The following is a 25767-nucleotide window of genomic DNA, read 5'->3' as shown; positions in this document are numbered from 1 at the left end:
TACCAACCATTTTCAGAAAATTCTCATCAACCAATTTCATGTAGCCAAAATAATGGGAGCAAATATCACAAATAGAATAGGACACAAATGGTAATTTTACTTACGGGATGTTGGGACTTGCCATTTCAAATTAGCAGGAACTGTGAAGTGGGCATTACTGACAATGCGAATATAGTAATTGGGGTTGATTTCATGGCGCCTGGCCAAATCTGGCTGACTAGCGCCTTGGCGAGTTAATTATAGCTCTCGTAACAGAGCGGGGACACTTTATAGAGACATAATTGAGCAGTGAAGAACTCTAACAAAACAACCTTGGTGTGTCATGGTTAGTGACGAGGAAGAGCATGCATACGCGCGTGCGCACACACAATTTGTTCAGAAGATTTCACAAGGCAGACCTGCATAGCTGATACGAGTTTGCCAGTGCTACAAGTGTCTGTTTTCTTGACCACTGGTTCACATATTCAGCAAAAACAAAGCTATAAAAGCAAGAACACATTGATTCAATTGGAGTTGTCATTAACATCCTTTAGATTCAGCTGCCTGGAATAAAAATACTTGACACTATTTTGGAATGAACCAAAGATTGTTGCACTTTGCACTGAACTACATATTTTACCACCTACATTTGCAAACTATAACCCAGCTTTGGATAATATTTAAGGGCACATACTAAGGTCACTTAAAAAAAAGAATGGCTGGATGAAAGCGTGAAGAGTTGAGGGAGATTTTTTGCTGCATTTGCAGCACCCAAGTGACGTCTCTGAGGCGCAAGCCTGGGCACTGTGTATGGAGGTCCTGGGCTGCCCAGACAACAAGACCCTCCTCTTGGCCTCACTGATGTGGTCCAAAGGAAAGCAGAGCAATACGTTTGGCACCAGCTTGGCTGAAGAAGTTGCCGGAAGGAGGCATACAACCCGCCATCCAACCATCTTAGGGACTGCACTGTGGATTTGTGTAGGGTTTACTTCTTGGCCTTTTCTTCTCCAGAAGGTATCCCACAAAGCAGTGGGTACAGATTGTTCCTTGGGGGGTTTACTCCCAAAGCCTTTCTCATGAATGAGTAAAGCTGCAAGGTTTAGAATCAGAATTTCCCGTCTCCTAGATGGGCTATCTTCCCAGGTTTACAAGTCCTATCTGTCCCTCATTTCCCTCTACAACTCGTGCAGAAACCGCCTTCTTGACCGTAGGACCCACAATTGGTCTTGTCCGCTTAGTCTGCCAGAGCCTGTCTTCACATGCTGGGGAAGTCCCTAACTCACAAGGGGCTTGAAATCCACAGGCTACCCTGGTTTAGCCAGTCCGTCAAAGCCGTTCCCGGAGTGTGGCAGCTGTCGCTGGCAGCTTCTTGGAACCACAGATGAGAGCTGAGTACAGCTCATTTTGTCAATCACAATTGGTTAATCCTGTCTACTCAAAAGAAAGTTCAGCTGAACTTACTCGCAGGTAGGTGGGATTCACATTTTTCTTATGAGAGAAAAAGAGTGAACTGTACGATGAAATATGTAATATGCAAGTGTTTAAATGCTGAGCAGGCAGAGTACAAGTGTTAAACAATACGGCAACTAATACAAGAAGCACGTTACTGAGACTGTTTTAAACTATTTATGGCCTACTTACAGACTTTTTGGTTTAAACCTCCAAGACCTCAAGTCAGAGTACAATGGCTGCTTTTATTAAGCACCTAAAAGTTACACAAGCACTATACAAGTAAGAAGCTCCAGCACATTTCAAAACACGTCCAAGCCTCGCAAGAGCATTAGAAAGAGGAAAATACATATTCAGATACAGCTAGCTTCTCAATTATTGCAAAACAAAGCTGTCTGATTTGGAATATTTTGGGACAAAATTAACTTTTGTGTTCCCGTCTCTAACTGATGGGACAGAAGCAGTAAAAAATTTTTGCTGAACATTATCCTAGGTGGCCTGTGCCACCTACATGTTTGGACTGACTTTTGGCAGCTGGGAGTAATGTCAGGATGCAACAAGTTGGATTTTTTTCTACCCAGCTATGTGGAATGTGACAATAATGGGGTGGGTGTGTTTTCTGTGCCGTTTCTTGACGCTAAGCCCTACAGGATAGCAATCTATAAAATATGTGCACACTTCACTATTCTTCCTACCTGAAAGCTAAGGGCTGTCAGATGCTCCTACTAGGGAGAAGGTGCCAACCACGATGAAAAGCCAGAACTGAACTGCGAAGTATCCCCCATTCGCCTTACTCTCATTGCTTGTCTAAGCACATTCCTACTCCCAGAGCCAGTCTTTAAAACATACTTTGGGATGATTATTTAAAATACAGATATGCTTTTTCTATTTTAAAAAATCTTGATAGTGAGTTATCACAGATGTCAGGAAAATTCAGTTGAAGGAAAAGCAACTTTCATTTCTGGGAATTTGATGGTACCAGTCTGCGTTCTCCAGCCCTGGTACTATGAGAAATTGGTTTTTTTGTTTTTTGTTTTATTCCTTTCTTTGTCATAATGAACTTGGATAAACTCCAGCCAAAGATCAAGGCCTACCAGACCTTGCTTTTGAAGAAGATATCATCCTGTTTTTACATTCTGAACATCTTTCTCCTCTGCTTCCCATACTGATAAGAATTTTCCTTCCCAATAAGATCATGTGGAGGCAATTCCAAGACCAAAACTATATTCATAATATTGAAATGTTTAACAACAACAAAAATGCTTTAATCTCCTTTCAGCTAAATCCAGAAATTATTTTATCTTTTCACAAGCAATTTAAAAGTAGAATAAATGGGAGTTCTGACAGCAAAAATTCAGCGTAGAAGCCAGAATTTACTTGGCACGACCTGGCCCTTAGTAATAATAAGGTATGCAACAGCTGCATTCATGTGTAACAAAGTAAACCAGGGTTTAGTGTGAACACATGGGTTTTTGGGGAGCAGACAAAAGGCACTTTGCTCCTCCCAGTAACAAATCTTGACCACAGCTCAAGGTTGAGGATGAAAGAGCATAAGCCCAGGTTTGGATGACATTTTAAGCCAAACCTTGGTTTAGCTTCTGGGCTGCACTAAGTCAAAAGGGCTGGGAAGAAGCAAAATAGATGCAAGCTCCTCTCTGGGAGCTGGGACATTTGGGTGGTCCTGATAAGCCACAGTTTGGCTAACCGTGACATGCAAACCATGACAACATTTTTAAATATATTTCAACCCTTGTTGAGAAAATGCTACCATAGCCAATCAGGTTTCTAAAGTGTGCCTTTCAAGTTATGGGATTTGTCACTGGAAATATAAGAACATGCGCAATCTGCTGGCATTTTATCCTAAACTGAATTCAATGATTAAAATGTGTGAATCAAGAACCAGAATATTTTAAAAGGCTAAGTTTGTTGACTTGTTAAGATAACAAAGTCCCAACGTTATCACTTCATAATGAGTCAATAGATCTAGCCTTTGAAGTCTTCTGGGTTTTAATGTATTACGTTGTTAAAACCCTGATCCCTGGCATGAAATTAAAAAGACCAGGTTCAGAAATATCAAAGACAGACACATTACGGTACATAAATACCTCACTTTGAACAATCAGCGAATTAAGCAAAATCTACCTTGAAGATTGGATTATCCGAATAATATTTTGACTATTTTCATCCTCAGCAAGCTAGGAGGAAAGCAGCACGTTCGTGAAAAGTAACCAAAACATTAGTGAGCTCTCTGACATTTTGTTTTACAAAAAGAAAAACTTGATACTGCAGTAGCTGGAATACCATTTAAAGTCACACTCATTTCGAAGAAAAACAGGGATTAAATCTGCCTCGCATGTACTTTTCTACCGCAGAATTTACACAGAAGTAGGCATTCGACACATAGTCATTCCCACTGATTGCCTCCTTCTTGGCAGTAGAGGCAATGACCATTTAACCACATCCAAGTGATGTGCAACTGCGCACGTGTGCATTGCACCACCCCTGGAAGTGTCTCTGGAAACAGAGCAGCATGGGGTGGAGGCCAAAGGAGGCAGAGCAGGCTTACATGCGCTCCACTGATATGCATGGGGGTCAGGAATGCAACCCCTGTGCAAAACGGTCATTGCCAGTGCTCAATATGCCCAAATTGCAGCGGAAAGCACCTGGGACCACAAACATCACACAATTTCTATTGACTTTTGCCTTTGGGGACTCCCCCCCCCCCCAGTCAATGTTAACATATTGGCATAAAAAAATGTCCTGGGTGGGTTTTCAAGCAAAAAATAACCTAGGGAAGCAATTAGGTGCCCTTTGTGTGATGTGCCACACATGACTTTATTTGGGGGCAGAAAGAGTTGCCTGGGGAGGGGGCCACTTCCATGACCTGAGCCTAAATTTCCCCACCCCTTCAGTAGAGCCCAGCGTTTTACGTGAATTTCCTCTTTTGCTTAATATGGCATTGCTGTCCAAACATGCAATAAAAATGCATTGAATTCATAAGCCCACTACATGGGAGTGCGGCGTTGTTTAATGCTACTAGTCAAGAGAAGATCGCTTAAGCACGTGTCCTTACATTTGCAGCACTGTGTTCTTTTCTTTTAATAGCACTGATAAATCCAGGGTGCTCCAGGCACCTCTATCCTGTTTACAATAGGGTGGGAAATGTTAGATGTTTATTGCATTCAGAAAGGGATTCGCTTGAGGGCTGTGGTGTACCAACGTGTGCCTCTGCCTGTCAAATAGGTCATATTTTCACATACCTGATATAGTCACTAATTCATCATGTTTTAACCTCCCCTTGCTCACTCCCCCTACCCTACCCCACCCCAACACACACAAGCACACCCTGATGTTAACAGACGGGGCAGGCAGGTTTTTGTTTGTTGAATACTGTGGTGTGGAATGCTCCTCCATCAAGACTCCCAAAATCAGCTTGCTGAACTAAAATTGTATATTTTAAAGCCTTTATTAATTGTCAGCTCACTTTGTCCCAAGCTTCTTCGATGTTGCATTCTTAAGGATGAAATCACTGAATAGGTGTGGTGCCTGGCTTATATTGAGATTTATATTCCTTCCTTCCTTTCTTTTTAAATAGTTTTTTTTGAGTTTTACATTTTGGTTACAAACACATCAAACAAATAATAAAAAAATAAATTCCACGTCCGTCCGCCCCGCGCCCCCACGCCTTCCCTCAACTTCCCCTTCTGGGTTTTCTTACATATGAATTTGTCCTGCTTGCAATACTATACTTCAAAATTATGTTCTTTACATCAGATGTTGTTGTATTCTTATCACTTCAACCTCATCTCTATCACTTCTATATTAGTGTTGTTGATTGTAAGTGTTTAGTCAAACCCTACTAGTGAGTCCATTTCTTTACATTGATTCTGTAAATGCAATATACAGTGGTACCTCGGGTTAAGTAATTAATTTGTTCCGGAGGTCCGTTCTTAACCTGAAACTGTTCTTAACCTAATGGGGCTTCCTGCTGCTGCTGCTGCCGCCGCGCCGCCGGAGCACGATTTCTGTTCTCATCCTGAAGCAAAGTTCTTAACTCGAGGTACTATTTCTGGGTTAGAGGAGTCTGTAACCTGAAGCGTACGTAACCCGAGGTACCACTGTAAATGGTTCCCAGTCTTTTCTAAAGTCTCTGCTGTCTTTATCTTCCAGTGAACTTCAGCATTTCAGTTGAGATCTTTCTTTCTTTCTTTCTTTCTTTCTTTCTTTCTTTCTTTCTTTCTTAATATCCCAATCACAAGAGTAGCAAACAAAGTAGTAAGAAACAAAAGAAGTACCATAAATGATAAGGCGTACAATAACAACCTAAAGCAGAAGCAGTCCATTCAAAACGGACAGAAAAATCAAAACTATTCTGAATTTAAAATGATAGCATTTGTCATTCTTAAAATCCCAGGGAAACAGAAATGCTTGCACCTGGAACTCAAAGGACAGCAACGTCAGGCCTCCCTGGGAAAGGCATTCCAAAGGCAAGAGGCCACCCAAATATCACAGCCTCAGTGCTCATGTGAAATTGGGTGGTAAGAAGACTTAGTGAGATGACACGTGCAAAGAGGTACAAACCTTTAACAACATGCCGTTTAAATGTTCGCTTCCATCACCACTCCCACCCTGGCTTCCTACAGCCTTCTGAGGTCAATGAAAGGGTGTGGTATTTATTATTGAAAATAATTTATATCCTGTTCTTCCTCCCCAAGGAGATCAGAGCAGTGTGCACAGAAATGAGTAAAGCAACAAAAACAAGAAACAGCAAACAAATTTGCAGCCGCCAAACTAGGGGGGGGGGGGGGGGCTCAAAAAGAAAAGTCTCTGCTGCCCTTCTAAATGCAGTGAAGGAGCCAGAAGAATCTTCCAGAGCAGGAAGTTTGGGGGAAGTTGGGGGCTTACACAGAAACGGTCTTCTCGTGTCACTTAAGGAACACCTAAAAGAGACAGCAACTGTGGAAGATCCCACCGCTGAAGCAAGATGACATGGTTTCAAGCTATAAGATGACATGGATTCAAGGTACCCACAAAAAAAGTACAGTCGTAGCTTGGAAGTCTGTTCAACTTCTAAAATATTCAGAAACCAAGGCGCAGCTTCCAAATTGGAAGCCACACTGGACGTTCGGGTTCCAAAGAACGTTCGCAAACCAGAACACTCACTTCTGGGTTTGTGGCGTCCGGGAGCCAAAACATTCGACTCACAAGTCGTTTGTCAGCAAAGGTACGGCTGTATCTGAGTTTGGCTATTCTGGAATACTGGCCAAATACATTTTAATACAGTTAACCTGCCCAATTAAAAATGAGGTAACTATTCAGTTTGCAGGACTAGAAGAAAGTCACAAGAGCCTGGTCCCACAGGCTTTTTAAAAATGTGATGTTGGCACTTAGGCATTTGAATTTTCTTACCCACACCGCACCCCCAAGCCTGGCTATGAACTCCTGCAAATGTTGTTAAACCACCTTAGTACACAGCCAGGGGAAAACAGACAGCATCCTTCCACTCAGCTGAGTAAGTTCCTTCTATTTTAAGCAATCTAAATGAGTGTTTACAAGAGGAAGCACAGCCAATCTTCCTTTAATTGGTTTCAAAATCAACTAAATAAAGCCTTAAGATTTTTTTTTTAAAAGCATGATTATTTTCTCGGCAGGAACACTAAATATTCCAAACACACCCACAAAGGAAAAGAACTGCACAGCACCCAACAACGATGTGCTTCTTCGCTAGCCAACCTGGTGTTCCATGCAGAATGCTCATCCACAACACAGCTCTGACAGGGGTGTTCAAAACAGCTTTGAAGGAACCCCTCAAAGCATATCAAAAGTTACCCAATAAAAAGATCGGCAGTGGCAGGCTAGCCTCCCTGAAGGACAGTTTAGCCAATGCTACTGATCTTTCCTGGGCAAACCTCAGCAGCGGGGGAATTTAGGTTGTTCAGTCCAATGCAACAGTCTCTAGCCTGGACCTATACCACAGCGGTTCTTGTCAGAGGTTGTTTTCCTGGGAGGACATGGCACAATGATCGTTAGTTGGGATTTTTGTTTGTTTTTTAAAAGGCTATCTTAGGCATGGAGGTGGAACAGAGCTGGGAAGCAGGAGAATTCTTATTCAGTGGTACCTCAGGTTAAGTACTTAATTCATTCCAGAGGTCCGTTCTTAACCTGAAGCACCACTTTAGCTAATGGGGCCTCCTGCGGCTGCGCCGCAGGAGCACAATTTCTGTTCTTATCCTGAAGCAAAGTTCTTAACCTGAAGCACTATTTCTGGGTTAGCGGAGTCTGTAACCTGAAGCGTATGTAACCTGAGGTACCACTGTAACGGGGTAAGAATATTGGGGTGTGTGTGTGTGTAAGGTCCTATTGAGTTTATGAAGCCAGATGGATGTATTTAAATTTTACTTCTTTTTAACGAGGAGGTGGAAGCAGCAATGAGTAATTCCTGGTTTAGGGAAAACTCATTTTGGTTAAAAGGGCATAAATAGCTTGGAGGTTGAAGCATGGAGAGGATGGAAGGGAAATGCTTAAAGTCTATCATTATGCATCACTCTAGGAGGAGCAACACACACACACACGCACACACACACACACACACGAGAGAGAGAGAGAGAGAGAGAGAGAGAGAGAGAGAGATGCTAGCTATGCCTCAGATGCAACGACTGCATATTCATCAGCCCTTGGAGCAGAAGAGACCAAGGCTATGCTCTCCAGCACAAGTGGCAGGCAGGGCAGCCTCCAGGCTCCTGAGAAACAAATCCTTCTTTTGAACCCCAGTCTCTGAGAAAATGACGAACTGATGGCAAATGAGGTTTTCTAAAGCCTGTCTCAATCCATGTGAATTTTTAAGCCTGATCTTTCAATAAAGATTTCCCAAAGACAGAAAAACAAATGTTTAACTATGAATGGCTGCCCTGCCCAGCCTCCATCCTAGCATACACATTTCTATTTCTCCACAAAACCATAAGGCCACAACGTAAGTAGATCGCTGGTGGACTAGACCCAAGGCCTTTTGAGAAGCTCACAAGGACATAAGCAACAGGTATTCAGAGGTACCCTGCCACTGATCCTGGAGATAATACACAGCCATCATTAGTAGCCTTTGATAGCTTTATCCTCCATGAACGTTTGTAATCCTCTTTTAAAGCTATCTAAGCACTATGTTGGCAATGACATTAAAGGTAAAGGTAAAGGTACCCCTGCCCGTACGGGCCAGTCTTGGCAGACTCTAGGGTTGTGTGCCCATCTCACTCAAGAGGCCGGGGGCCAGCGCTGTCCGCAGACACTTCCGGGTCACGTGGCCAGCGTGACAAGCTGCATCTGGCGAGCCAGCGCAGCACAGCTACAATCAAAACTAGCTCTTGCTTAACCATGGTTTTAAACCATGCAACCAAGACGAGTTCAAATCCAGCTAAGGCAGGAGCCTTGGCTAGCCTAAACCACTGTTAAAATTTCTATTAACCACAGTTAGCCCCAGTTTAAGGCTTGTAGAGAAATAGCAGAGGGAATTTGCATTATAGACAATATGAGGTAGAAGGAAGGAGTGCACACTCCTGGTTGGTTATCAAATAAGGTGCATTTCATTTGCCTTGGGCCCAACAGTCTTAGAATAAGAACATTCTGGATACAGCAGCTGCTTTTGAAGGCTCTCCCATCCTGCAAACCTTCCTCACTTTAGATTAGCTTGCCAGGGACCCCATGTGTGTTGCTGATTCTTCTGAATTGCCATGCACTCTCTCTACATGAGCCACCATTGGGCCTCTGAAGTTCTGCCAGTGCCCATCAGAAGCCTGAGATGGCATCATACAGGATGCCCAACCCAATCCTGCAACTGCACATTGCAAGGGAAGATCAGTGGTAAGTGGACATCAGTCAAGTCATGTGACCACTTGGAAGCTTCTACCATCTCAGAGGAAAGAGGACTGCTCCTGTTGCTTATCACCAAGAGCAGGCAGTGTTTCCAATTCTTCATGCCCTCACCTGGGATGGAGTCTCTTCAACGTATCTATTAATAATAGCTTGACATTTGCAACATTAATGCAAACAGCTCACAATTTATGGCAATTGCTTCCAACAATGACTTGAAAATTTGCTCCAGGCCAATTTCTTCTCATTGCTCAGGAATCCCAACCCATTCCAGAAGTGTACAGCACAAATCAGTAGCATGTTCGGGGAAGAGACGCCAGATCTCCATCCCATTTAAAAATCAAAACCAAAACTCTTCACTGGCACAAAAATTAGGTCTTGCTTTTGGAAGTTTTGTCAGTTAACAAACAGTACAATCAAGGTTCTACTGCAACCAAGCCACAATGATTTAAAATGGCCTGAGTGCAAACATTTCTTTAGAACAGTGGTTCTCAAATTTTGTTCTGTAAACCACCCTGCGACCTCTGGGTATATAAATTCAACAATCAATCAATCAATCAATCAATCAATCAATCAGGGTGTGGCATACCACGCTGGCATGGCTGGAAGATTCAAGGACAATAAAATAAACATCTAAACATTTCAGAGTAGTATGGTAAAGTACTGTATAGTATCAAAATAATTTTATTTGCAGCCGAATATGGATAGATATATGTTCAAAATAAAGCACTGCAGGTTGTTGTTTCTTTTTGTGTTGCAATGTATTTCTTATCAATAAAAAAAAGTCGGCGTGGCACGAGCAAATTTTTATTCTGAAAGTGTGGCCTAGAGATAAAAGTTTGAGAACCACTGCTTTAGAAGAAGACAGAAACAAGTCAATTCTTGCAATTAACAAAAACACATATGTTTTTCCACACTTCATTTTGGCCAAGAACAAAAGCACAGTATTTATAAAAATAAAAAAGTAAACGTCCACAAAGTCCCTGGACTGACGCTTGCCAACTAAAACACCTACTACGAATTTAGTAATGGCTTAAGCAAACATAAATTACAGGGCCAGACATTTTAAAAGGGAAAAAAATTGATTTATCGTCACACTGGAGACACGGCAGGATAGCAGTGTAATTTCATTTTTCCATATATTCATCAACACTGAAAATGCATTAATTGAAAAAGACTCCAACAGTTGTTATTTTTAAAAAAATCTCTATTCATTTCTTTACTTCACGTGTCCCTAAATTTGCTTATAACTAACTCTCGAGGGGGGAGTTTCCTGTTAAGACACAAACGGGGAGAGGGGGCTTAGGGGTGGAGGCTCCTCCCTTGGGGTGGCTGGGTTGGGTTTGATGGTCTTCTACTTCCTTCAAGTCTTCTGAAATCTTTTTTAAGCAAATAGAATTTTCCTCTTAATTTATTTCCAGATATGACTATTGCCAATGATTCAAGATACAAAAAGAAGTAGCAATCATCACCGGGGAGTTACAGTACCAGTCCAGGGGACTGGATTACTGAAGGGGGGAGATGTTCTTCACCTCCATCTTCAACACGGAGCAAGCACCTGTCTACAAAACTCATGCCACAATAAATTGGTTCTGCAACATTCAGACATTATTATCTGCCTTCTTTGCTGCTTGAATCAGAGTTTCTTAGTTTCTATTGTTTTAAGAGTTTAATACAATGTTTTTATGGTGTGGTGTTCTTGTTTATCCTTAATAAATAATAAAAGCTCAAATCCTCTCCTCCTTTCAAATACGATCGTCAGAAAGAAGCCCTAATAGGTGTTGAGACCTATTAGCAAAGCATGCTAATATAACTTTTCTGTTCTCCCAGTGTGAAGATTACAGATGTGTTACAATTTACAACAACAGACACGTTGCTTTAGATCTGAACGAAGATCGATTGAAGATTTTGCATCACCAGCTATTTGCTCATTCAACTTGGCAATTACTGATTACAGTTAGCTTCAAACTGAACCACTTTTAAACTTCTGTTTATAAATCAATCATCTTTATTAAAGCAAGCAAACCTTCTGCCCAGCCTGTAAACCAATCAAAGAATCGAGTTTTAGAATATGTAGACAAAATGTAAAATATATACATTATTGCTCCGCTACATTGTAGTTTCAAGAGTAACCGCTTAACCTTGCATAAACACTTAGTTCACACTCACGATAGTTGCGAGAAATTGCAGGGGAGGCTTTCCTGTCAACCAGTTACCTACCAACCACAAAAAAGGGAGGAACACCACTGGCTGGCAGAAAAGAAAAAGGCAGCATTTATTCCAAGCCCAGATCCTTCCATAGGGACACATTTTTAGCAGCAATTCTCAAATGCAAGGGACTGGTGGATATACATATACCAGCCAATAACAATATTCTACAGAATACTGAAAACTCCTCCCAATGAGGAGTTAAGGAGAATAACAACAGGAGCCACAGACTTCCTCTGATTAGGGCGCAATAATTGCAATAATTTTTGCAACATACTACATGACCCAGTTAGTCATTTTAGCACTTGCTGGAAAGTGCTAAAGTGTTCTCATTCAAAGAAAGAAATCAGATAGAGCTCACTTTAAAATGTTATTTGCATCTGATCTCTATATTCATTCACAGTCCCCTCATAGTCTCTAGTGGGGGAACCCTGCAGGTGCTGATTGACTACAATTCCCATCATCCCTGAACGCTGGGTCATGCTGGCTCGGTTTGGTGGGAGATTGAGTCCAACATCATCTGGAACTACACTGGGATCAAATTATTTCAAGTCAAGGCTATCCATCACAATGTCAGAAAACTAACACATTCTTTCTAAAAATGGTCTAAAATCCCCTTCAAATAAAATCATGGGCACTCCTAATTAGATTGCCATTCCCTGTCCCCAAAATCACTGCCAAATTAGAATCCCAAGAGTTGATAACGTATTTTTATTTTCTATGGGAATTTCTTCCTCTTTATTCCTGCTTACTTTTTAGAAATCCATTTTAAACATAATCTGTTCAAGACCCTAATATTTAAAACTGATATTCAAACGATTTCCCTCTACACACGAATATATGGTACAACTCAATCTCTTATAAATCAAACATTCAGTTATTTTAGGTAGATGAAAAAAATGCAGTTGTCAGTATTCACATAATACTGAAAATTGCTCATTTGCGCTCACAGTAAGCTCTGTGGTTGGGGGGAAAAATGAAGTCTATGTGAAGTTTCATACCTCATGATATCAACCTACAAATTTATACTTAGGGGCTGCTCCTCTCTCACAGAAAAGCAAGAGGACATCCTGTGGTTACTTGTGATATCCCTCAACCTGTTTCAAAAGTAAGGAAGGCCAGGGTGAGAAAAGCCTGAACTCTGTGCTCCTTTCCAGTCTCACCACACATAGATGCAAGGGGGCAAAGAGATGTCTGAACAGAATCCCTGCTTACAAAAAATCCCAGGACCCATGAAATTACATGGCTGAATATGGTTTGTAATGCAAAACTATGGTACAAAAAAGAAGTCTTCCTATGTGTATAGTCACTTTGTGATTAGTGTTAGCTGGGACATGCCCGGAGTTGTAACAAACACAGGTCCAAAACTACAAAAGAATTGAAGCCTAGGAATTTGATACATGTTTGTGTCTGTCTGTCTTTTATAGGTGTCACCTAAAGGTTAGATGCTGGCACTGAATTATGTGAAACACTAGACAGACAACCCAGGTCCTGTCTGGTTTTTTACAAGGGTGGGAGAGAGCACTACCAATTCTATTAACATGCAGTTGATCTCTCTCTCGCTCGCTCTCTTTTAAAAAATAAAACCACGTAAAATTAATTCCAATCCTTAAACCTAATTCTATCACCATATCATAGAGAAAAGGCAATCATAAACACTTTGTTTGTGTTTTGCAATATATTTAAAACATTGTATATTGCTTCAGAAGAAAATATCTGATTTGGCTATCATACAACACCGGGGGGGGGGGGGAGAGAATCTAATGAAATAAACAGCAATTGAAATAAATCACTGCCACCGCACACAAAATATTTTAGGGCAAACTCGGAAAGCCAAAAAAAAAAAAAAAAAGTCCATGGTGTAATTAACCAGATGCCTCTTAGGCAGTTCTAGGACCTTGGGAGTGAGATCATATGCTTTTCGGGAGAAAACTTCCCCATGGTTCAAAATTTCCATTTACTTAGGAGAGAGTTTGAGGGTCAGCAGGGGGCCATCACAACTCTGTAAGTGTTAAGGTGCTCTGTTTGAGAGTTCATTTATTCAGTTTTCTGTCAGCATGCAAGATTCTCTTTTTCCAGGCCAGTTAGAAGCTGTTTATGCTCAGAGCACACCTACTGCTGGTTCTGCTCAAAGGCTCTGCTGTGCGATTTCAGATTCCAACTGGATTTGACCATCAGAGTCTAGAAAACAGATGTCCGATGGGCAGTAAAAGCCCACTCTCTCACTTCCATGCCTCACCACTGAGCACATATGCAGGCCGGATAGAGGAAATGGCCATGAGGCCGGCAATCAAACTTCCAAGGGCCTCTTTTGCCCAAAGGAAAATAGTCAGAAAGGGAGCAGAGGTCACTTCAGGCAGAGGGAGTTCAGGCATCATTAGCAGCAATGGCAGATAGGGGGATAACCCAGGCTTCTGAAGCGATGTTAAACCCCTAACATCTAATACCATGACACAGGGATCCCACTCACAATTATAAGGACATATTCCCCAATCCATTTTAGCACAATCATCTGACCATTGCCAAGAGCTGCAGGTCAGCACATTCCATGGCTAATGGGGATTTGGACATACTAGTGGTAAGTTCACAAAGCCTCTTGTAGCTGAGCCCCCTTGTTTTCTGAATGGGGACACCTTTCACGCCAATGGCTAAAAAGCTTCCGAGTTTGAAATAGCAACCATTACACACCCTCAGAAAAACTCCCCCTCCCTTCCATGGTTTCAGGTGAGTCAGTTTGTTAAGGGTGCTGAAAAGTGTCAGACAACTCTAACTGCTTAGCTTAGGACCACATCAGTGAGGCCAAGAGGGGGGTCTTGTTGTCTGGGTAACCCAGGACCTCCATACATACTGTCCAGGTTTTAACACTTCTCAGCAGTGTTAGCAAACTAGGATTCTTTGGGGGAGGCCATGACAGTTTTAGTATAGTATGATACTGCTTCAAACGCAATATAGTGCAGAGAGGGCCTGAATCTTGCATCCAATCAGACTTTTAAACAGGTGCAGCTGCAAATGGCTATTTTTTTTAAGCCAACATCTTCAGACACCATTTGTGGCTACAGTGGAATTGCACTGCAAAACTGAGGGGGAGCCAACTCAGTTTCTCCCTTCGATATTCCCAGTTCTAGGCTTGAACAAATAAAAAATGCCTTTAGCTTTTTGATCCACATTAACCCTCCAAACTCTCACTTCTGATGATTTCCTGGGCATGCAGAACAAAGCCACTAAAAGCCATTTATAAAATAAGTATTTCTACTAGCAATTATGTGGTCAATTCGAGCTCCTGAGTGATTTGAGGAGATTCTAAATCATCAAGATCAACCACGTTCTCAAAAATTAATAAGGGATGCTTAGATGATGAGCTGCAGGACCTGTAAGAAGCTGCACAGCTGGCAAAACAAAATGGCTGTTTTTAATTAAAGCCTCTTCCCCTCACCTCCTGATTTTAACACAGTATATGTTTCAGACAGTCTTAATCCTAAAATGGCCAGAACACCATATAATTAACTATTTTATTAAAGTGACTAACTGCAGAAAATTCAAATGCATGATATCACCATTATGTAACAGAACCTAATGTACAGTCCTAGCGAGGCCTTGTCCAGAAATATCACCTTTTGTCAGTTGTACTCAAACTCTCACAGCAATGTTAACTCATAAATTTTACCTCTGAGCATTCACTGCTTATTTACAATGAGAGACTAACTCCCCAGAGGGTCTATTGCTTTAACAATGCAACAAAGCTCTCTCCCGAGCTTGCTCAAAATCTAGCTGCTTTTTCTCAACAGATATATAAAAGGGAGCACATGAAGGAGGGAGTCGCTTCAGTTCTGCAGCCAGTTTCACAGGGAGCCAGTATTCTCCCAGCACAAATGCAGCAATAGCTGACCCTCTTTAATAAGGGTTAAAGAATCAGGGATGGGTCATGGGACAGCACGCTCCCTCCCCATCCAGACCTTTCCCTCTTGTGAACAAATCCCACACATTTGGTATGTCTGATGTTAACAAAAGCTCACATGAAGTTCAGGGCCTGGGTTCCAAAACTCAGTTTTGGAGCACCCCCTAAATTTGGGTTAACTAGGACTAAGGCCAAGCAATATTAATCTGAAACAGGGTAAAAAGCAGTAGTATTGTGGGAAGGGGTTTCCCAGCACAAGCGGAGACTGAGCATGTTTGTTCCATTACATGTGCATTGCTCTTTCAACATTATAATCTGCTCGTATTATTGACTAACTCCCATTCATTTTAGTGGGGCATACAAAGGAATACTGATCTCAAAGTGTTGAGTTGTGCTTTAGTTACTGACTAGTTAAACTGGTAGTGGGCTGGTTATTCTAGAAGTGACTGGGGCATTTTTGCAAGCTCCCTAGAGACATATTGAGATGGCACAAGATATCCATATAATTCACATTACCAATTTGGAAGTGAAACAAGATTCCTGTCAGCTGAAGCAATTCATATGCAAGCCATTTCACAACACATGAACTTAAATATTCTGAATGCATAATGAAGTAACCTGAAGCATTCCTCACACATACCTGCCAAAAAGAAGTTCGGAGAAAACTGGGGCCAAGTCACTGGAAGTTCCTTTCACAGGGTCTTTTCAACCAAGACATACATTTTGGTAGCAATCAGTATCAAACTTCTGCGTCAAGTTGTTGAGGGATGTAGCCGCTGGCTGTTGCTCCCAAACTATGCTACATTAGCCGGAACACAGACATATGGCACCAGATGTTTTCCAAGATAATGTAATAAGACCCAGAGGGAGGGGAGGATCAGCTGAATAAATCTTTGAATTTAAAGATTTAGAAAACTTTTTTTCCTAACTTCAGTGGTAGCAATACCTGCACGCGCTACACATATTACAAATGCATCCATCTCCAAAATACTGTAGTAAAAATAAGCCGAAGCACAGAAACAAACCACTGGTGTAAAAAATATGCAATACTTCTGCAGCAGGGGCTTAGTCTTAGGAGAGGTTGCATTCCTGTTGCTAAGGCAGCTGGTCCCATGCAAAGTCTCAGAAGGTGGTTGGTAAGGCAGATTCTGTTCCTGAGGGCACCTGATCTCTGTGCAGTTGGAAAGCATGCAGCCCAGAAGAAAAGATTTGAATTTGCTAAAAGAGCTACAAAAAGAACATACTTGATCGAGTCTCTCTGATCTCTGGAACATCCTAAGAGCTCAGTCTGCAGACATTGCAGAGTTGTAACTGCCACTGACAGTTCAGCAGAGTGGGGCTCTGCTCTAGGGTTCTTCTAAATACCAGTTTACTTGCAACGGATTCTGAGAAAGTTCTTTAGGCACCCAGGACAGCAGTATGTGGAAAGCTAAAAGCCAAGAGATGCTTAAACTACTAAACCTGTGACAAGACATGGAAAAATGTGAGAGGGAAACAATCCTAAGGAGTTCACCCAGATACTCCGACACTGACTGTCACTGTCTGTCTGCTGCATAGAAATCAACAAGGCAGCTGAAAAAATTAAAGCTTTGTCATGACCTTGTCTGAAAAGCCTTTCCTCTCTCCCCACCCATTGTGTGCCACCAAGATTCAAGCAGGACAAACCAGGATATTAAAGAGACTTAGCTACAGCTTTGTAGGCTCTATAAAATAACCCAATGGACTGCCTTGAAGGCCATGTTTGTTGCTAATACCATTTACATCAATAAACATTTTGAAATGAGGAGTTTTACTGACTGGTAGACCAGCAACCTACCCCCATTTGTGCATGTGTACCACCCTGTAATTTAATTTATAATTCCATCATGCGGCCCACCAGGCTTCTGAATGGGGCCTGCTGACTGGGCCATAGGGCTTGGGTCCTATTTCACTTAAGTTTACTATCCTCCACCCCCACAATTCAAGGAATTGATACTAACCTTCACAGTAGTACCAAAACTGGGAAATAATTTCCCCTGGTGCAAATCTAGCAGTATAGCAAAGCTCCTCCCAGTCTCCATCTACTGTAACTTCAAGCATATGCAAACAGGAATGCAAGTTCTCAATAACTCAGTTTCTTCCAACCAGTTTTTACTTGTTCTATTAAAGTTAATGTATGCTGTATACTGCTTTTCTGGGTTTTTTAAAAAAAGAAATGTATGATTTATAAATATTTAAATAAACAAACAAACAAATGGTCAAAAGCCTAGGACTCCATCCTGCTTGTTGGAAACCAGAGTAGAACATACACATAAAAAGGTAAAGGACCCCTGACAGTTAAGTCCAGTTGCAAACGACTCTGGGGTTGCGGCGCTCATCTCAGTTTACTGGCTGAGGGAGCAGACAATTGTCCGCAGACAGTTTTTCCGAATCATGTGGCCAGCATGACTAAGCTGCTTCTGGCAAAACCAGAGCAGCACATGGAAACGCTGTTTACCTTCCCGCTGGAGTGGTACCTATTTATCTACTTGCACTTTGACGTGCTTTCGAACTGCTAGGTTGGCAGGAGCTGGGACTGAGCAATGGAAGCTCACCCCATCGTGGGGATTCGAACTGCTGACCTTCCAGTCGGCAAGCCCTAGGCTCAGTGGTTTAGACCACAGCGTCACCCAAATCCCTAGAACCTACACATAGTCTGCCCATTTAAAAAAAATTAATGTCACTACTTTCCTTTATTTCACTTTAGATACATGCTTTAAAGCCCTACTAGTATATGCTGACTCTCGTGTGCTGGAGTAAAAGGCAAAGAGAAATTCTTTTTAGGGAATGGTTCACTTCCATAGAAACATTATAGTTAAGATAATCTACTTTGAGGAAGAGGCATAACTCAGTGGTAACGTTTCTTACAAGGGAGGAAACTCCATTGAACACAGTAGGCTTACTTCTGAGAAAACATGCACAGAATTACATTGTAAATGGCATTAACTATGTTGAAATTGGTTCCATAAAGGAACAGGATAAAAATCTTAGAAATATGATTCATCTCAGTGGTTCACTGAATGTATGAGTTCGGTTTGATGAGGAACTCACGTTTAGTTTGGAACAACTAACGTTCGCAATGCCATCCGTTTCGACAACAGCAAAGTGTCGGGCCTTGTGAATGCTTCTGTTGGCCTAAGCAGTTCTTCTGATACCTTCCCTGGCTGTGGCAATGAGAGCTCCTACCCACTGGTGCCTGTAATCACCTGAGAGAGCACAAGATGGCCCTGTCGGTTCTTGCTGCCTGAGTTGCGTCCTCAGTCTTTGCATGAAGTAACTACATTATCAAGCATGCTGCAGCTGAGACAGGTCTCTTCGGATTCTTTAATTGGCCCCACTTCAATGTTTAGCTCTTAAAAGAAGTGTGTATAATACGGTATGTAGATTAATAACAAAACTCGTTAAGTCAAAAGGGTGAAACCCCTTTGCAGAGAGAGCAAATAGGTTCTCCATTACATTATTTGCAAACAACTCCACACCAAAACAACAACACAAAATGTGTGCAACTTTATTATTTTAGGCCTTCTGAATCCTAACATGCAGCAGGCTCATTTAAGGAACAACAGACAGAAGCTGCAATATACAAAGGTTTTTTTGTTTAATCTCATGTGGGCACATTACATGCAATCTCTTTACATAGTTTGTGTTTTTGTAATAGCTTCGGCTACACAAATCAATATTTGTTCGTGTTCCAAACAACAGATCTGTGTAACACAAACACTCAAAAAGTATAGGATAAATATAAATACTTTCTTCTACCTTATTGCATCCAACATTGTCTAGAATGACATTGTCTCTGTCATCACTGTGAAAGTTCACTGCAAATTCCCTAGCTGTGAATTATGGTATCAAAACAGTTGGTTTGGTTTTTGCTATTGTGTTAGGGCACTGGGGGGGTGGGGGGGGGGGTAGGGCTGTAGCCCTTTGAGTGCTATTGGGCCTCTAACTCTCATCAGTCACAATCAGTACAGCCAAAAGTCAGAGACAATAGAAGCTGTAGTCTGACAATATCTTGAAAGCCACAAATTAGCCACTGTTAGAGACTCTTTTATTTTAGTATTCCCCCGCTCCCGGTACTAAAAGTGCCTTACTCTTCTCCTCGTCACCAAAGCTGTCTTCTACAATTCTCTCAGTTAAATCAAGTGGTCCATCTCACAACTCAGAACAGCAGCCAGAAAGTAGTATTTTTGAAGTCAAGGAATTTCAGAATTTACATCTTGAAAATCAAGTACTTTGCTAGGCAAACAGACTTTGGAACACATGAATTCTTTACACTTGTCTGTCTAGTCCGGTATTAGCAACCCTCACTAGCAGCAGCTATCCAGGGATTCAAGACAGGGATATCTCCAGCCCAACACGCAAGTTTTGTTGAAGTACAAATGCAGGAAAGTGAACCAGGGACCTTCAATGTGCAAAATACATGCTCTTCCACTGAGCTGCAGCTCAGCTACTTTCTGAAAGGTACCGAAATGAAAAACGGTGGGCTATGCTCATGCTTGCACAACACATTTACTCAACCAAGATAGCAAAACACTTCCCATTCTATACTTGTTGATCTTTGCAATCTCAACACCACTACATGGAAGAACCTTTCAAATGTGCCTTCTGCCCATACAGAAAAGATTGTAATCTTACCTAATGCAATAAAGCTAACATGAGGAGCTACTTTTACCAGGCCATAGATATTCCACATTTTCAATTGGTCACATGACCTTAGTAAAAATCACTTTGGTAAAATTCACTTTATGAAATGCTGCAGCTGAGACATGAATTCACTATGGTTTGTTAACCTACATAGCACATAATCATTACGTACATTCATGGAGTGAAAACATCCCCAGAGCATTAAGCACTGCCTTAATGGATTCTTAACAGTAGCCAATGATGAAATAGTTAACTTCAAATGGATGCAGAAAGCAAGGTAAATATGGCCAAAAGGGGGGGGGGGTGGAGTGGGGCAATGCCCCCTGCCAACTCTGTGTGATTTCATTGGTGTGAATTTTCTGGACAAGTTTTATTTGAATTTTTCTGACATCCTAAATTGATTGAGATCTGTTTTAGCATGTTTATTTAACCTATTATTTAGTAAGTGCAACTTTTAAAATGCCATGTTAATTTTATATGCTGTATAAATATATCAGAGCTTTTTCCAATAGCCAAAGGCATGTCAACTGAAATTATGTTGCGGTGAGGGGTGTGTGTGTGTCAATAAAGCACACTTATTGTACTTTAAATTATACTTTCAAACCAAGTCAAAGCTTTAATAAATATATGCTTTTAGATACAACAACTCTATAGCAAACATGTCCCTAACATTAAATATTATGCGTATAACAGAAAAGCTACTTTTAACATGCCCAAAGAGCTGTCTATTAATATATTATTATTTTCCTAGGTACAACAAAAAGGTCATTAGAATTTTGAAAATGCTCAGTTTGAGTGGCATTATATTATTACTTAATTTTATGGATGTTTTCTACAGGAACATAAAAGCAGTAGAATTTTTTCTCTCTCATATGCATGCTGATTCCACAATGTGAATAAAGGCAGTGTTATAGTTTAGACTGCTTCTAGTCAAGTCAGAAACACACACACACACACACACACAAAGTTATATATACCCCAAGCTTAAAATATGAGTTCCAATGAATAATCTGCAAGTACAAGACACACAACTTTGTTTCAATGGGGAAAAAATTGTGGGTCTGTTAATATTCTGGGAAGTAGAGATTTGCGGAATTAACATCACAGCTTACCTCTGGAGTGTTTTTCTTGAACTCACGGCTTTGTTCAATAAGCTTCTTTCTTGATTGTTCACTTTCATCTTGGCGGTTTGCCAACACTGTCGCTGTGGCATCAAGCTCCCTCTATCAATGAAAAAGAAAGAGGGACCATAATTTTAACCATGCCCGGATACTCTTGCCCCCTGCCCCCCCCCACAAAAGATAAAATTTGAAAACTCAGGTGGTGAAAGTAAATAGATCTCATTGTTTTAAATCCCTTAACTGAACCATTCTTTCCTTGCCACCTCTCATGCAAAGTTATTACAAGACTCTCCATGAAGTCGCAGGTCAATACAAACTTGCATAAATGACATTCCCCTATTTCCTTGGGTAAGGCAAGATAATTTAAGGCTGCATGCCTCTACTAGTATTGCATTAGATCTACCTTTTAGGCATGACTTTTGACATTATGAATAACTACTGAATATCACAACTAATACATTCTTTGACATTTCAGGGTTTTCAGGTTCTAGAGACAAGACACAATAAATGTGGATTTTATTTGTATAGGAACTTGTTCTGCTGAACTTGACCCTTTTGGCCAATTTCTTCCCTTTCAGCTAATCAAGAAGACACAGAGTTGCTTTCCCTTTCTTATGAACTAATTCAACCAAACCCACAACAGGGGCAATTCCATTAGGCCCAGCCTTTGCCAGCCTGATATCCTAATAAGATGATGGGAGTTGTATTCCAAAACACCAAGAGAGCAACAGGCTGGTGTACAATGGGGTAGAGAAGGCCTATCTTCTGGTCCTTATAATATCTCTACTACAAGTGTAGAAAACAAGCTGGACACACCTAGTAACAACAACAACAACAACAACAACAACAACAACAACGTCCTGTCCTCTTAAGTACCTACGTCCTGTCCTCTTAAGTACCTACATCTATACAGCTTTTCACAACAAAACCACATTTCAGTGCTTCATCTGAAAAGCTAGCTCCTTTTCAAAGCCGCAGCTGGCCAAACATCACATATCAAATTTAACTGCTATGGTTTTTATATCACTAGTAAAGCTTGTTAACAAGGAAGTGATGTCTGAGGATCCATGACTGAGGGGTGGAGGGCGGAGAAAGATTTTGAGCCATAGACTCCAGTTTCTTGGGAGTTTCAGCCCCAGCACCTTTCTTTTTAGAATACTTCATACATCCCATGAATACATGCTGAATACAATGTTGGTTGTATCTAGCCCAGCACTATGTATTCTGCCTTGTGGCGGCTCTCCCAGCAAGTAGGACTAGCAAAGACTTGAGATTCTTGAAAGCACCACCACCAAGCCAGCCCATGAACTCCAGATCACAAAACCAGACAGCAGCTTGCCAAGGAAAAGACAATTTTGCAACTTGCTCAATTTAAAAGTGTTTGGCCGTAAGATCAATGGATGGCAGCTGATCAAATTCTCTGATTAATTCATCCACTGCCTTGTTCCATGTTTGCTGGTTTTATGCACGACAAAAATGAGTACAGGAACTGTGTCACTCTGCAATGTTGCTATGCACCAGTCACCTCACCGTATCTTCCACCTCTACCCAAGAGATTCCCTTACTTTTTGCACACTCTAAATAGCAGGGGACGTGTATTGGCAGAAATGCCCCAGCTGTGCTGAGATCCATTGCTGCGCTGCACTATCATGTTTCCCCCCATATCTCTGTCCATTTTATTTAAGCACTAAATTCAAGTATATGCACCACATTCCCGTGAAGTCAATAGAAGTTGTGTTATGTACCTTGTGGGAGGATTTGCCTCTAGATTTGTCTTTACCTTTAATCGATTTCCTTTCATTCCAAATCTGATGTTCATGAGAAGTGGGAAAAACAGCTCACTAGTGAGTCAGAAGGAAAGAGAGCCCCTTCCCTCGCAACAAAATGTTGTGTGCGGCGGAGTGGCGCCTTCAAAGCTTTCCCCTTTTCAGTCAAAGAGAGTGGGAATGCCTGAGAAGGAGAAGGCATGTCTCTGACAGCTGACCTTAACCACAAGTTCAGACACTCTTTGGCAATCCCTCCTCCTCTTCACCTGCTGGCTGAAGCAGACATAATTTATATGGGATTGTGTACTTTCTTCCCTTTCCCAGAGCAAAACTGCACCCCAACCCCCTGCTGTCATCAAGTAGCTGTGGGATACATCTGCAATAACATTATGCATGCCCAGCATCCTGAACCAACTTCAAAACCTTATTAATAGACCTGGTTACGCAAGGAACCTGGTTGTCTGTAGCCATAGCAGATGTGCCCATTAACCACATTCAAGTGTTGCTCCAGAGAAGGCACATATGATCCCACATCCCACTGCCAGTCTCTTAAATGCTGCTTAGAAATTTGTCTCTCAGTTACACATACATCGTCCACATTGCTACAATTTTCTGAAATGAAAATGATGCAAGTATCATTTAGCATTCTGTGACCAGATTGATAATATATTTTTGGAGTCATTTTGGGCTTGTTCCTAAAGGGTTTCTGTACTTCTGCAAATCTTGGGTGCATCTGAAGGCAGCCCTGTTTAGGGAAGCTTTTAATGTTTAATAGACTACTGTATTTTAATATTTTGTTGGAAGCTGCCCAGAGTAGCTGGGGAAGCCCAGCCAGATGGGCAGGGTATAAATAATAATAATAATAATAATAATAATAATAATAATAATAATAATAATAATAATAATTCGCTTGTCCCCCATGCCTACTACACAGATTTTGGTTACGTAATAACTCAACAAATAACATCACTATCACTTGGAATAAAACACAATCGGCAGTGGGGTTGGGGTTGAGTGTTTAAAACAACAGAGACAGACCAACATAACATTTTCTGGACACTTGGAGCACTTGTATCTGGTTCCAATTCAATGGATATAGTTGTTCTAAGAGAAACTGACATATGAATGGCATTCTTAAGTTTTGGAGGGTTACAGGGGGGAAAATATCAATGCCACTAGCTCCATCAAACACAGAGAATTCACTCAGTCAATCAGGATTCTTGTGGTTTTAACAATCTTCTCACCCCTCTGAATCCTCTCGGAAACCAAGAGAAGTGGTGATGTCATAATGTTGGGCTTAGCTGTGTGGTCAGAACCTACACCTAACTGCCTCCTGACACAGCTATGTGTGCACAAGATAAATGTTTACAACATGGGAACCACATAGCTCCCAGACATTCACAGAATCAGAGAGTTGGAAGGGAGCCCCAAGGGTCATGAGTCCAACCACTGCAATGCAGGAATCTCAACTAAAGCACCCATGACAGATGACCATACAACCTCTGATTAAAAACCTCCAATGAAGGGGAGTCCACAATCTCCAAGAGAGTCCATTTCACTGTTGAACAGCTCTTACCCTCAGATGGCCATCTAACTTCTACTTAAAAACCTCTGGTGAAGGAGGGTCTGCCAACTTCTGAGGGAGTCTGTTCCACTGCCAAACAGCTCTTACTGTCAGAAAGTTCTTCCTGGCGTTTAATAAAATCTCCTTCTGTGTAACTTAAATCCACCGGTTCAAGTCCTACCCTCTAAGAGCAGGAGAAAACAAGCTTGCTCCCTCTTCCATGTGACAGCCCTAGAGATGTTTGAAGAAGGCCATCATATCTCCTCTCAGTCTCCTCTTTTCCAGGCTAAACATACCCAGCTCCTTCAACCGCTCCTAAGAAGTCTTGGTTTCCAGACCCTTGAGCATCTTGATCGCCCTCCTCTGCACATGTCCCAGCTTATCAACACCCTTCTTAAATTGTGGCACCCAAACTGGACACAGAATAGAGTGATGCTATTACTTCCCTTGATCTGATTCAAACCCACTCAAGGGAAACTAGCACACATGGGCTGCTCATTCAGAAACAAGGGGGCACATGTAAGACATACTCCAAGTGACAGTATCCTACTTTAGCTGCATGTAATTAGCATTTCTTTATCAATTTATGAACAATACAGATGCCAAACAAAGGTCGGTGGATGTTTATCTTGTGTTCTATAATCTCATTCCTGATTAGAACAACTTGATTCAAATCCTCCCAATAATGCAATACGATTGATAAATTTCATACATTTTCTAGTTTTTTCAATATTTAGCTTTTTTTATCACCACACGAGCGCTGGAGCAATGAAAAAAAAGAAAAGAAAGAGAGACCCTGGAATCTATCAAAATCCTGCCAGCTGTATAACAAGGTGCCTCAGGGGATAACATACTTTCCGTCCCAGGATTACAGAGATTCAAATTTAAAATATTCCTCTCACCATAAAAGAAGATGTGCCCACCTTTTAAATTCATTTTATTTTGACAGCCTAAGGCTCAATTTCTGTATACAGTTACTTAAGAGTAAACCCTATTAGGCTCAGTGCGGTTGGCTTCCTGGTTCGCAGCGCTGAATATAGGGGGAAGTAAGGCAGAATGTCAACAGACTTTGATGAAATTCTGTAACATATGGGGAAACACTATAAAAAAGAAGGAAATCCTTAACAGTTGGACAAACCAGCCTTGGATGCATTTCAGAGTAAAGAGCCCAAAAAGTGTGTGTGTGTGTGTGTGTGTGTGTGTGTGTGTACACATGCACATAACAGAAACCAATGTGTCTAACAGCTAAGCAGAAGGCCTTTA

The 25767-nt window shown here is 41.4% G+C and overlaps 1 protein-coding gene across 9 annotated transcripts in view; it reads right to left on the bottom strand.

The window, feature by feature from the left end:
* The window catches only part of CUX1 (cut like homeobox 1), a 261716-nt gene that overhangs the window by 178710 nt on the left and 57239 nt on the right, over positions 1-25767 (bottom strand). For all 9 annotated transcript variants that reach the window (XM_028707528.2, XM_028707532.2, XM_028707530.2 and 6 more), the window contains exon 2: positions 21166-21276. In XM_028707528.2, the coding sequence (XP_028563361.2) occupies positions 21166-21276 (111 nt within the window). The remainder of the gene's footprint in view (positions 1-21165; positions 21277-25767) is intronic.

The sequence above is a fragment of the Podarcis muralis genome, chromosome 15, assembly GCF_964188315.1.
Source record: "Podarcis muralis chromosome 15, rPodMur119.hap1.1, whole genome shotgun sequence".
NCBI classification, from domain to species: domain Eukaryota; kingdom Metazoa; phylum Chordata; class Lepidosauria; order Squamata; family Lacertidae; genus Podarcis; species Podarcis muralis.
Note: the sequence above shows the minus strand (reverse complement) of the source record. Positions and strands in the feature narration are given on the sequence as shown.